The 14,525-nt window shown below is 34.6% G+C and overlaps 1 protein-coding gene across 9 annotated transcripts in view; it reads left to right on the plus strand.

Annotated features, from left to right (window-relative positions):
- The window catches only part of BIRC6 (baculoviral IAP repeat containing 6), a 213,632-nt gene that overhangs the window by 121,827 nt on the left and 77,280 nt on the right, over window positions 1-14,525 (plus strand). For all 9 annotated transcript variants that reach the window (XR_003037059.2, XM_024998841.2, XM_024998843.2 and 6 more), the window contains 9 exon segments: window positions 81-275; window positions 1,080-1,280; window positions 5,065-5,344; window positions 6,963-7,219; window positions 7,465-7,573; window positions 9,732-9,953; window positions 10,924-11,704; window positions 13,142-13,285; window positions 13,719-13,848. Coding sequence is in view for 8 of the 9 variants with exons in the window: in XM_024998841.2 (XP_024854609.1) it covers window positions 81-275; window positions 1,080-1,280; window positions 5,065-5,344; window positions 6,963-7,219; window positions 7,465-7,573; window positions 9,732-9,953; window positions 10,924-11,704; window positions 13,142-13,285; window positions 13,719-13,848 (2,319 nt within the window). In the remaining variant the exon portion in view is untranslated.

Below are 14,525 nucleotides of genomic sequence, written 5' to 3' on the forward strand. Positions count from 1 at the left end.
ATAGTCTTCTGTGAGAGTTGACTTGGTATCAAATCGTCTGTGTTAAGATAATTTTAATTTAGTGTTCTTTATAAATTTAGGTGGTGTTCAGCTCATTTGCAACAATATGGTTACTAGTACAAGGGCTATTGTAAACACTGCAAGAAGTATGGTATCAACTATTATGAAATTTCTTGACTCTGGTCCAAATAAAGCTGTTGACAGCACTTTGAAAACAAGGATCCTAGCTTCTGAGCCTGACAATGCAGAAGGAATCCATAACTTTGCACCCCTGGGTAAGAAAACAGTTATTTCATCTTATGGGTGTGAATTTAAATAATAGTTAATTGGCTGGTATGAAGCAAAAGTAGTTGTCAAAATAAATTGATTGAGTTATAATGTCACCATTTTAATAAAAAACCATTGATTTTAAAGGCACTAGTTTTCCAAACTGTCTACTGATTAGAAGGAAGTTTTTATTTGTTCTTTAGTAGGAAAATTTGTTTTTATTTCTGAGTTTAAATAGACACAATTTGTGAAACTAGGTAGTATAGATTCTTATGTCAGTTTTCAGTATAACTGTTTGTTTTACAAAGCTTGTTCCTTCTTATTTTGAGTGATTTTTTTTTTAAATGAAGTTTAAAATTTATATAGTTATTCCTTTTTCCAGTCTACATAGTTTCTTTTTGTATTTTTTTTTCATATTTGTAACTCATAAATATTGACAATTTAGAATAAAGATGATTATTTTCAAGTTTATTTTTTATTATCAAGTATATTTTATTTTCAAGGCTGTATTGAACATTAGTTTTTACTTAAATCATTCGAGAATTACTGTGCTCGGTTTGTTGTTGCTTGTTTAGTTTTCATTTGACGTGTTAGTATATAGAAATTATATACGACCTTGCCAGTTGACTGGATGTCCTGATTATTTGTGAATACTGTGACAAATTATGCTAAGTAAAATAAGTGCATTCATAATATTAAATATTCATGTTTTTAGCTAATTTTTCTACTGTAATTATTGTGATTTGAATAGCTCTTGATGCTTTATTAGGTTTCTTTTGCAAGTTTTTATTTTATTTGAAATACTTCTGTAGGTACAATCACATCTAGCAGTCCCACTGCCCAACCAGCTGAGGTGCTTTTGCAGGCCACGCCCCCCCATAGAAGAGCTCGCTCTGCTGCTTGGTCCTACATCTTTCTGCCAGAGGAGGCTTGGTGCGACCTTACCATTCACCTTCCTGCAGCAGTGCTCCTTAAAGAGATACATATCCAACCTCACCTGGCATCTCTTGCAAGTGAGTAATAATTTGTTTAAAGATCCATCATGAAAATAAACTATAACATATAGGAGCATTTAAAAAATGAGAAATATACTTAGCAAACTAGATAAACTTAGATAAAATTGCCAGATAGCTTAATTTTGAACTATTTAATATAATATTTAACATTACCACCACATCATTTACCATCAAATGAATTGGCATGACTATTCCCCTGAAATAAACAGAATGTGTGATGAAACTTAAGGAAATATATCTGAGGTGTGTATTATTTTGCCTTTCACATTCCCCCAAATTTATTGCACTATAGCATTAAGATAAAATGAGTTAGTTTGTACAACTGTAGATAGCTTTCTTAGTTTTTCTGCTCCTCAGTCCTAGCTCTGTAATGTGAAATTAACATAGATTCCCTTCCCATTGTAAGGTAATTACTTCTGCAAAGAATTTTTTATTGTAATATGTAGAGTTTGATATTTTAAATATTATGACCTTTAAATTTTTAATGTTTTGAGTATCATCCATTTGATGATGCATTTTCATTTAATACACTTTGTTATAACTTTGCAAGGGAAATAATTAATTGTAAAGAATTTTTTAAAAATAAGTTACACATTAAAAGAAGAAGGAACTCTTTAAAGCATTCATGAAGAAATATGAAGTACTATTTTACATTTGTGCTGGTTCCCAAATTCTTTCAATATAAATATAATGATTTATACATAATTGTTGAAGTTGTGACAGTCATTCATCTTCATTGATTGATTCTCATTGCTATCATATGTCACTCCATAATTTAATGTAGATCTATGGGAAATTTTGTACACCACTGGCATATTTGGAAGAATAAATTTTTATACTTATTTGCAAGATTAGATTATTATTATACCCTAACAGAGTTGTAGAATCCGCACATACCAGATTAAAATAGATATAATGAATAAAATGACAGAAAAAAGTAGATAAATGCAGTGTTTTGGCAGGTCAAAAATAAATATATTACATGGCAAAATATAAGTCATTATAACCTCCAACAGTGTAAGACTTAGAAGATAATCTAAGATGAGGAGGAAACTGCTTTTTTGGGAAGGAGAAAGTGGCTTTGAATTGTAGCTAGAATTTATACATAGTACTTTGGACAGGAAGGATGTTAAAATGGAGGACTCTTGTACATTATGACAAATCAATAGATTACATGTTTTCTAACACAAATGTGCTTAATACTTTTGGTTTGAGATCAGAGCACAAACTAAAGATACAGAATATTCTAGTAGAAATAAGATAGCCTTTAGAATCAAAATATGGGCTTAAACATAAACCCATGTACCCTTATAAAATGTACCCTTTATTCATGTGAGGGTTTGGATTATTTAATCTCTTTCCATCAGTTTGTATTGGTAGAGTCAAAGAGATTATATAATGTGGATAATACTTCCTTGAAAGGTTAAGATTAAATTTAAAAATTATGTGGCTTACCTAGTTCTCTGTGCAAACCAGGGGTATAATTGGCATATAATAAAAGTTACTTCCTGATTTTATAGTTGACATTAAAATCAAGGTTCAAAGGTTGTTTTAGTTGATAGATAAATTCATTAAATGTTCTTCCCTGTTTGTGAGAATTTTCCCATAGCAACTGCCAGTTAATTACTTGGTTGTGTGTGTGTGCTCAGTAGCATCAGACTCTTTGTGACACTGTGGACTGTTGCCTACCAGGCTCCTCTGTTGATGAAATTACCCAGGCAAGAATGTTGGAGCAGGTTGCCATTTCCTACTCTAAGGGATCTTGCCACCCAGGGATTGAACACATCTCTTGCATTGATAGGCAGATTCTTTACCACTGCAGCACCCAATTATTTTATTCAGTTCAGTTCAGTTCAGTTCAGTCGCTCAGTCGTGTCCGACTCTTTGCAACTCCTTGGACTGCGGCATGCCAGGCTTCCCTGTCCATCACCAACTCCCAGAGTTTACTCAAACTCATGTCCGTTGAGTCGATGATGCCATCCAACCATCTCATCCTCTGTCATCCCCTTCTCCTCCCACCTTCAATCTTTCCCAGCATCGAGGTTTTTTCCAATGAGTCAGTTTTTCCCATTAGGTGGCCGGAGTATTGAAGTCAGCTTTAGCATCAGTCCTTCCAGTGAATATTCAGGACTGATTTCCTTTAGGATGGACTGGTTGGATCTCCTGACAGTCCAAGGAACTCTCAAGAGTCTTCTCCAACACCACAGTTCAAAAGCATCAATTCTTCGGGCAGCGCAGCTTTCTTTATAGTCCAACTCTCACATCCATACATGACTACTGTAAGAACCATAGCTTTGACTAGACGGACAGACCTTTGGTTGCAAAGTAATGTCTCTGCTTTTTGATATGCTATTTAGGTTGGTCATAACTTTTCTTCCAAGGAGTAAGTATCTTTTAATTTCATGGGTGCAGTCACCATCTGCAGTGATTTTGGAGCCCAGAAAATAAAGTCTGCCACTGTTTCCATTGTTTCCCCATCTATGTGCCATGAAGTGATGGGACCAGATGCCATGATCTTAATTTTCTGAATGTTGAGTTTTAAGCCAACTTTTTCACTCTCCTCTTTAACTGTCATCAAGAGGCTCTTTAGTTCTTCACTTTCTGCCATAAGTTGGTGTCATCTGCATATCTGAGGTTATTGATATTTCTCCCGGTAATCTTGATTCCAGCTTGTGCTTCATCCAGCCTGGCATTTCTCATGATATACTCTGCATAGAAGTTAAATCAGCAGGGTGACAATATACAGCCTTGACGTACTCCTTTTCCTATTTGGAACCAGTCTGTTGTTCCATGTCCAATTCTAACTGTTGCTTCTTGAGTTGCATACAGATTTCTCAGGAGGCAGGTCAGGTGGTCTGGTATTCCCAACTCTTTATGAATTTTCCACAGTTTGTTGTGATCCGCACAGTCAAAGGCTTTGGCATAGTCAATAAAGCAGAAGTAGATGTTTTTCTGGAACTCTTGCTTTTTCAATTACTTCATTTGGCCTCCTTAAATTTTAGCAGGAAATTATTTTAAATATTCTGAATGTTTACATTTTGAAAGGCAAAAAAGGATCAGAGGTGAAAACAATTTTTAAACTCAAATGTGTTTAAAATCATAGCAATGTGATAGTAGTGAAATAATGAGTTTATGAAAAGGTACTTTTAAAGTCACATTCTTCCTAAATTATATACAGCTGTAAACCACAGCATACTAATCAAACACCCCATTTTGCTGGTGATAATTCTGAGAGTAGAAATAACAGAGTAATTGCCTGTTTTTGTTTTCTTCAAGAAAATGAAGTGTATGTAGATTGCATGTCTTCAGTTGCTCTGTTTTTAGGTTAGTGTTAGAATTTTTTATGTGCAATTTTTGTTATACTATAAATTTCATATAATAGCTCCAAAATCAATTATAATGAAAGTTAGTGACAAAGTATGACTTAGCGTATACATATTTTTCTTATGAATTCATAATGAATTATAACTGAAAGCTGCCATTTTACTGTAAGGTAAAGTAAAGTCGCTCAGTCGTGTCCAGGTCTTTGCGACCCCATGGACTATAACCTACCAGGCTTCTCCGTCCATGGGATTTTCCAGGCAAGAGTACTGGAGTGGGTTGCCATTTCCTTCTCCAGGAGATCTTCCTGACCCAGGAATTGAACCTGGGTCTCCCGCATTGTAGGCAGATGCTTTACCATCTAAGCCACCAGGGAAGTCCATTTTACTGTAGTTGCCATTAAAATATGAACTCGCGTTTACTTTTTCTTTAGTAATTGTTTAATTTTCTCTTCCTGTAGCCTGCCCCTCCTCAGTGTCTGTAGAAGTAAGTGCAGATGGAGTAAACATGCTTCCATTGTCCACTCCTGTTGTCACAAGTGGTCTTACCTACATAAAAATTCAACTTGTGAAAGCTGAAGTAGCTTCCGCTGTCTGCCTTAGACTCCATCGTCCACGAGATGCCAGCACACTAGGCCTTTCACAGATCAAATTACTGGGCCTCACTGCTTTTGGTACCACTTCTTCAGCAACAGTTAATAACCCCTTTCTTCCATCTGAAGATCAGGTATCCAAAACAAGGTATGTAGTTCCTCATTCTTAAGAAAAACCTTTCTGTGCTTTTCATGAAATTTATTCTGTGGTTTCTTTGTTTATTTTGAGTTTAGAAAATTCTTTGTTCCATAGGTTTCTAAATAATGTCATAATTTTTTAAGTGTCAGATCAGATCAGTCGCTCAGTCATGTCCGACTCTTTGCGACCCCATGAATCGCAGCACGCCAGGCCTCCCTGTCCATCACCAACTCCCGGAGTTCACTGAGACTCACGTCCACCGAGTCAGTGATGCCATCCAGCCATCTCATCCTCTGTCGTCCCCTTCTCCTCTTGCCCCCAATCCCTCCCAGCATCTGAGTCTTTTCCAGTGAGTCAACTCTTCGCATGAGGTGACCATAATAAAGAATAATTGCATAGAAACAGAACTTTGAGGCTGGTTAAAATTGAGATTCATGTGTGTTTAAATTTTGAGATGATCTGTGATGTGCTTTATGTAGGTGTAAGTTCCACTTCTTTGGACTGTAGTCTTATGTAAGCATTTCCAAATGCCTATCCCCAAGAGAATATCTGAATCAAACAAGTTGACCACACAGATAAGCACCTGGTCTGTTATACAGTAATTCTTAAGAATACTGGCCAGTCAGTATGGATTAATATGGCCATATTATGGCCATGGGTCAATATGGCCATTAATATGGCCAGTCAGTAAAGGGTTTGATATGAACCATACAAATTGATACAAACTGACCAAACAAAGAAGGACGTGAATGTGTCCTTTAATTTACATTCGTCTGGTAAATTTGGATGTTTGAAATTTTTATAGATTGGTTTTATTGTATGTTTTACCTGAGGAAGAAAATTGGAATTTCTTTTTTATTTTCAAGCTGCTGGGTCTTTTCAGTTTTGCAATTCTGTGATCCTGTGCAGTTTATATTTATGCATATATGTATATACAAAACTATTTCCTGACTAAATAAAAAGCAAGTTCATAATTCCTAAATGTGACTTGTACTTAAGTGTTTTTATTTTGTATGTTATAGGGGAAACTTGCTGTGTGTTTAACTCTTATTGATGTTATAGTATTCTAAAAATATTCTTTTTTTAACATAGATTGGTGCTACCTACTTATGAAATACAACATGCTGGTTATTTTCTCTGCTCGATAAGGCACAAATTTTTTTTTTTTACCACAGATCTCCTCTTTTTTTTTTTTTTTAAAGAGTCTTTGCATGTAGCCCATTACAGAGTATCGAGTAGAGTTCCCTGTGCTATATAGCAGGTTCTTAGTAGTTATCTCTTTCATATATAGTAGTGTGTGTATGTCAACCCCAATCTTCCAGTTTATCCCTGGTAACTATAAGTTTGTTTTCTATATCCATGCCTCTGTTTCAGTTTTGTAAGTAAGTTCATTTGTACACCGCCACCCTTTTCTTAAATAATCCACATGTAAGTGATACCATGTCATTTTTGTCTTTCTGTGTATGACTTCATTCAGTAAGACAACCTGTCTATGACAATCTGTCTACAACTTGCTGATCTTGGACGTGTTTTGTTTGATCTTGGAAAAGTTTTTACTTCAGAAGTCTGAAGTAATTTAAGCTACTTAAATTAACCCGTATAGGCTGTTTTGTGTTTTGTATTTCAGTATTGGATGGTTACGGTTATTACATCATTGCCTTACTCACATAAGTGATCTGGAAGGAATGATGGCAAGTGCAGCTGCACCTACTGCTAATTTGCTACAGACTTGTGCTGCCTTACTGATGTCTCCGTACTGTGGAATGCATTCACCCAACATTGAGGTTGTGCTCGTCAAGATAGGACTTCAGTCCACTCGAATTGGCCTAAAGCTTATAGACATTCTTCTGAGAAATTGTGCAGCATCAGGCAGTGATCCTACAGGTGACAATTAATTTTGATATTTGAATTTTTACATATCTACAGAGAAATAATATTTGAACTATGATGTTTGATTAATTCTGTTTCCAAAATTAATTTCCATATGGCTTCATTATTTTTGGAGTTTGATTTGTTGTTGTTGTTGAATTTTATAGAAGTTATGTTTAATGAATAATTTAAATTGAGCGAATCTTTTCATCTCATTTGCTTATTTAGCAAATTTTCCCTTTTGATTCTCTTTTTACAAGATTTAAATAGCCCTTTACTTTTTGGAAGACTGAATGGACTCTCTTCTGACTCTACGATAGATATTCTTTATCAGCTTGGAACAACTCAGGATCCTGGAACAAAAGATAGGTATGTGGTGATCTCATTTTTCACACAAGAACATATGTACACATAATCTCATGTAGTGGATTTTACTAATAATGCTTTTTTTAAAGATCTTTTTGTAAAAGTTAAGCTTAGGTATTACTAAACTTACAGAAATAAAGGAATATTGTGTCTATATTAGATACCTGGACTATTTTGATAATAGTAATGGTTTCACTGATTATTTATATTACCCACTGACATCTTTTCATTAGATTCTTTCCCTTCTTTCTCCTGCTTCTTACCACAAAGTGAGACACTGTCATCCAAGTAAATAATACTGATTGTTTCACCTAAATGTTTACTGATCTTTCAGTATAGGTAATTTTAGCTATGTTTTACTAATGTAGTTCTTCCTTGATGTCTTTTACCTTCAAATTCATAAGAAGTGCAAGTGTCTTTGAAACATGCTTTTGTTTGTATAAGTAATATGAATTATCTTTATGCTGGAGACTGTTTCCTGAGTTAATATCCTTTTAAGTATGTTGAATATTTTATATTCAATTAAGATTCTTTATTTTTATTAATTTGTATTTAAAGTGAAAGCATTTGGTATGTTGTTAAACATCTTCATGAATTATTAACAGATTATTAATTTTTTGGTGGGTTCATACTCATTTTACAGCTGTTCACTGAGTAGTTGGTATATGTCTGGCATTGTGCTAATACTAGAGAGATCAAGTTTATTCAGTCCAACTTGGGCTTTCAGGACTGAGGAGACAGAACAGTGTCCCTAATAAGGGGAGATTTATGTAGGTCAGACTGAAGGGCATGAATTAGAGTGCCTGGCAGTGAAGTCATCTTGGAAAAATTGTTACTTATTCCCTGATATTTCCTTTCATTAATTTTAAATTCATTGCATTCATGTACTCCAGGTTAAAAATATTTAAAGAATATATTTAACAAAGTAAAATTAGTTTGTCAGATAACTTCAAAATATTGAATAGGCTGACTTCCTTTCCATTAAACTTTTGCTTTATATAAACTGTATGATAACTATATTATATTTAAAAATATATTGGAATATGTTTTGACAAAGTGAATAGTAATTAAAGTCAAATTTGAATCATAATGATTAACAGGGTTAAAAATATGTGCTAAATATTTTTCTGGAATAGGTTTCCTGCAGTCTTGTGGTTATTTTATTTTTAACTTTTTTTAATCATAAAAAGAAATTGTGCTTAAAATTACTTTCTTAGAATAATGCAAATATAGCTGTTTCAGAATATTTTAGAATTGATATTAATGACAAGATTTTGGCTGCTGTTTTTCTAGGAAATGTTACTTTTCCCTAATTGCCTCATCTCCCTTCTTTTCCAGTGATTTTTCCTTATTTCTTATCATATGCAATTTAAAGCAGTTGATCCTTCAGTCCTTCAGGGTAGAGAGAGGGATTAAGTGGTATAATACCCTTTCCAACTCCCATTTCTTTTAACGTTAAGTGAAGAATCTTGTGCTCTAAACTAGACATTTAAAAGTAAACAAAACAAAGATAAACAGTGTTTTAAGAACTTGACAATAAATCTACCCCCCCCCCCTTAAAAATACAAAGTTCAAAGCATTGCTTTAAAAAAGTCTTTTGCTTTCATTTTGTGGTCCCAGCTCTAGGCAATGGAGTGTAGTAGGGTGGCACTTGAAAACGTATGTGTGTTGAGGCTGTTGGGTTGTCAGAGGGCAGGAGGTGGGTGGCTGGTACTAGTATTTAATTCTTGGGGACCGGAGATGTGAAACACGGTATATTGCATGAGATTCTGCACAATGAAGAGCTGACCCCCAATCACTGCTCTACGGTATGTGGATTTATTATAAAAAGAGTAAAAATTTAGAGGATAAAATTAGTTTTTTTAAACTGTATATCCTGTAATTCTAGACATTTATACGTTCTGTCATAAATGAGGTAAGAATCAATATTTATATACTGATTAGATGAGTTATTGCAGATATTTTCATCACTTAAATAGGTATTATTGGAAAATTAGAATTACTTTGACATTATTGATTGCATAATTCCTTTTCCCTCCTATTTTAAATTAAAATTACTGAGAATACTCATGTATTATTTTCAAATATACATTGTTTACATGCAGTGGTGGAATTTATCTGTAGTATAATTGATTATTTGAATTCATCTTCTTTTTTTAAGAATTCAGGCCTTGTTAAAATGGGTCAGTGATTCTGCAAGAGTGGCTGCTATGAAAAGAAGTGGCAGGATGAGTTACATGTGTCCTAACTCTTCATCAATAGAGTATGGTCTTCTGATGCCATCTCCTTCTCATTTGCACTGTGTAGCAGCAATTTTGTGGCACAGTTACGAACTGCTGGTAGAATATGATTTACCAGCACTGCTAGACCGAGAACTCTTCGAGTAAGTATGATTTACGAAATTCGTTTTCTCCCCAGTATTAGATCACTTTAGGTTTTTACTTGATAAAGCAGCATTTTTGTATGCTTAGTTGTATAAAAAGAAAGTGCTAGATAAGTATAAATGATATCATTTTGAAATGAGATGCTACTCAAATTTAATCTTCATGTTTTAAGAAGCTGTACTAATGTCATTGCTGCTTTTCCCACCTAAATTTGGAATGTGTAATGTATTCTGCAGTTCACATTGTTTATTCTCTTTTGTAAATTTACTCACCAGATTCTTTTATCTTTAATATACAACTTTGGAGGGAAAGTGTAACTAGAAATTTTAAAAGACTACTTTAAACGGTTCTTCCAGTTGTTTGTTTTTCATTCTTTCTAGACAGCTATGATTGTTCTTTTGACTAGAAGTTTCCACTTAACCCACATTTCTTCACCATATGCAGTTAAGGCTTTATTGAGCTGACTGCCTAATAACTCTATGGCAAAATATAATATTTATTTCTGAAGAGTTCTATGACTCATAAAGGGTTGGCTTTTTTTTCTCTAGTTTGTCATTTTTGCTTTTTTTAGTTGGCATAATCCATGATTTATTAGTGAAGCTCACTAATAGTTTTCATTTTGCAGACATGAATTAAAACGATTAATCATGTCAAATTTAATCTAAACATTTCTTTGCTATAATTTTTTCATTATTTCCTGTATGTCATTTTTTTTTTTTAGGTCACACAGAGAATGGTAGAACCATTTTGATAGAGATCTCAGTTTTCTGTGCTCATCTTGCAAGTCTTACTTCAGCCTACTGAAGTACTTAATGATGTGTATTAGAACCAATCTTGCTGAGACATTATAGTGTCCTAATACTGAATGTTAGACTGTGTAATTTTCATCAGAGTGATTTCTAGTAGAAATAATGGACAGTGAGGTCTTCCTAAAAATTTTTTTTAAACATGGTATCTTTTATTCCTTAGGTTACTTTTTAATTGGTCCATGTCTCTTCCCTGCAATATGGTTTTGAAGAAAGCTGTGGACAGTCTGCTCTGCTCGATGTGTCACATACACCCAAGCTATTTTTCTTTGCTCATGGGCTGGATGGGCATTACCCCTCCCCCAGTGCAGTGTCACCATGGACTGTCCATGACAGATGATAGCAAAAAGCAAGATCTCAGTTCATCTTTAACAGACGACTCTAAAAATGCACAAGCACCTCTTGCCCTAACTGAATCACATTTGGCAACCCTTGCTTCCTCTTCTCAATCTCCAGAAGCTATCAAACAATTATTGGACTCGGGTTTGCCTTCTCTTCTTGTGAGGAGTCTGGCTAGTTTTTGTTTTAACCACAGTTCTTACTCTGAAAGCATTGCTCAATCAGTAGACACTTCCCAGGACAAACTGAGACGGCACCACGTTCCCCAGCAGTGTAATAAGATGCCCATCACAGCAGACCTGGTTGCTCCTGTTCTTAGGTTTTTGACAGAAGTTGGCAATAGCCATATTATGAAAGACTGGCTTGGTGGGTCCGAAGTCAATCCACTGTGGACAGCGCTTCTGTTTTTACTGTGTCACTCTGGGTCCACCTCTGGAGGGCACAGCCTAAGCGCACAACAGACCAGTGCGAGATCGGCTTCTCTTTCCTCAGCTGCTACAACAGGATTGACTACTCAGCAGAGGACAGCAATCGAGAATGCGACTGTTGCATTCTTTCTGCAGTGCATTTCATGTCACCCTAATAATCAAAAGCTGATGGCCCAGGTAAGAGTAGAAAAACTGTCTTCTGTTCCAGGTGTCTTATTATTTTAATGTGCTGTCACATAACACTCTTGAAATTAGTTCAGAAAGTGGCATGTATTAGGGCCAGGTGATGATGAAGTTTCCTGTTGGGTGCATTTAAGGATTTGAATTTAAACCATAATTAATATTAAGTACTGATATCTCTTCCCTCCTCTCTTCACTTGTTAACCTAAGTCAGTTATTCTTTTTGATGAATGATGGACAAACTCTTCAAGATTCTAGCTAAAGGTCAAACATTCCTCTTTTTTAAAAATCTACCCCCAATACGATGCTTCAGCTCTTGGAACAAGATTGACCACTTAAAGGTGGCCGTTGAAGGCCTCATCTGCATCAAGGCATTACATTTTGTAGTAACTGGATTGTTAAAAGCTGTTGATTTGCTTCTAATGAAGCACATTAGAGTAGGTTTCAGATAGGAGACTCTTGACAAATCACATTCAAAGTATGAAAGATTATTGTATTGAGTCTGGGGGCCAAGAATCTTGAAAGCTGGAATTATCTCTAAAATAATTCTGGTTCCTTTTTTCCAGATTTTGCTTGTTCCAGCTGTTGTGATCTTCAACAAGTTTTAAACTATAAAAGGGGCATAGTAATACCTGCCTCTCAAAAGACTTTTTTTTTGAGAGGATTATAATGTAAACAAGCATGCTCTGCTGTGTATACTAGCATAGTGCTTGTTTGAGACTTGGTTCAGTTCAGTTCAGTTCAGTTGCTCGGTCGTGTCCAACCCTGTGAGACATGGTAGACACCAATAAATAGGAACGAGCATGTACTCCCTTATTTAATAGTGCTTATCCAGGTTAAACTATTAATATCTAAAAGGATGAGCTATTATAGTTTTAAAAAATTACCAAATGACTTAACTTTTAGAAGAGGAAAATACTTTATTGCCTCAGCTATATTATTGGGAAACTATTTACTTAATGTGCCTAATTTGAAAGAAATGCTTAAATTACCAATTTAAGTCCTTAAATATGAGTGTTTGAAAATTTGGTTTCTGCCTGTGGGTAGAGTGAAACTTTCTGTTCCATTGTCTTCTGTCCTAGTTTTCTCTCTTAGTTTCTTGTTAAGGCTTTATATTTTTAATATTTTTTTTCAGAATTTTTATTGTATAGTAACCATATTCAGATATTGATTGAAGTTAAAATTAATTTGGTTTTGCCAGGTATTTTTTGAAAACCCTGTACTAGTAACTTCTCTTATCCACAGAAATTTCTGATTCACTTTTAACTTCATGTCTACCTCTTACTCATTTAAGATGGAATAATATATTCTTTAATTGCTAATTTGATGAATTGAAACATACTTATTAATCCACATTAAAAATTTCCTCTTTATTCTTTAAAGTAAAAAGCTGGAAGTGCCACGTTTAACTTTTTAAATCTCTCACTTTGTCAGGTTCTCTGTGAACTGTTTCAGACATCTCCTCAAAGAGGGAACCTTCCAACATCAGGCAATATTTCAGGGTTTGTACGTAGATTATTTTTGCAGTTGATGCTAGAGGATGAGAAAGTGACAATGTTTCTTCAGTCTCCCTGTCCAGTGAGTATTTAACAATTAAATTAAATCTTAATGATGAACTGTGTGTAAAGATATTTTATGTTTTCATATCAGAGCTTACAGTTATCTCTGTTCTCATTTCTAATACAGCAGAATGAAACTATGATAGCTTTTATACTTAATGATAGGACTTAGAAATCTCAGCTAACTCTCTGTCTGGAATAACGTAGTTGTAAATTGCCATGAATAGTATAATTTGATTTGGGAGGAAAAGTGGCAGATTGTTGAGTATAACAGTGCTAATGCAAAATTTGACCAACAAATCACGACAGACATGCCACATTTGAAGAAATACAGAAAATAAGCTCGTATATTTTTGTATGCATTATTGAATTTTTATTCTTTTATGCTTTTGAAGTTATTATATAATGACATATATTTCAAAAAAATTTCTTTTTTATTTCTTGATTTGCAGCTGTACAAGGGGAGAATTAATGCTACTAGCCACGTCATCCAGCATCCAATGTATGGAGCGGGCCACAAATTCCGAACACTTCATTTGCCAGTCTCAACAACATTATCAGAAGTTCTGGACAGAGTGTCAGGCAAGTCAGATTTAAATATTTATTTTTCTGTAACTATGTTATATGTATATAGGAATTTTATCATTTTTATAATTTTACTACCTTCACTCAGGAGCTATTTAATGACATGAAATGGTCAAGATGGTTTCACATTTCAAAACATGGATGCTGTGTACAAAATGTATAATACATTCCAGCACCAGTAATTCTTTTGTTGTTATGTGTGTTGTGTTTAGTAGTGGCAGAACGGGCAGTTGGAAATGGCGACAAGCTTTGGGAAGCTATTGATGGAACTTTCTCGAGATAAACCATAAAGCTATTTTATAGTAGATGACTTGCACAGTATATTAGGTTGAATGACAGCATTCTAAGTAATAAACGTTTACTAAATCTAGGGGATAAATGAATGGTCAGTAGGTAGAATTGGCTGGTGACTTTATTGTTTATAACAGTGAGGAAGACAGAAATTTTCCCCTAGATTTCTTGTCTGTGTTTCAAGAGCTCTCAGTTGATGCCTTTAAATAGGATATAAGTTTCTGAAGTAAAAGCATTTTGGGGGTAGAATGCCAGTTAACTGTGGTGAGTTTCACTTTTTTTGCCTTTCTGAAATCCTATCCAGTGATGAATTCATTGAGTATCTGCTATGTGTAAGCACAGTAATTTCTTCTAGGGCTGTAACAGTGAGTAGGACACATACT

Source organism: Bos taurus, chromosome 11, assembly GCF_002263795.3.
Source record: "Bos taurus isolate L1 Dominette 01449 registration number 42190680 breed Hereford chromosome 11, ARS-UCD2.0, whole genome shotgun sequence".
In the NCBI taxonomy this organism is placed as follows: domain Eukaryota; kingdom Metazoa; phylum Chordata; class Mammalia; order Artiodactyla; family Bovidae; genus Bos; species Bos taurus.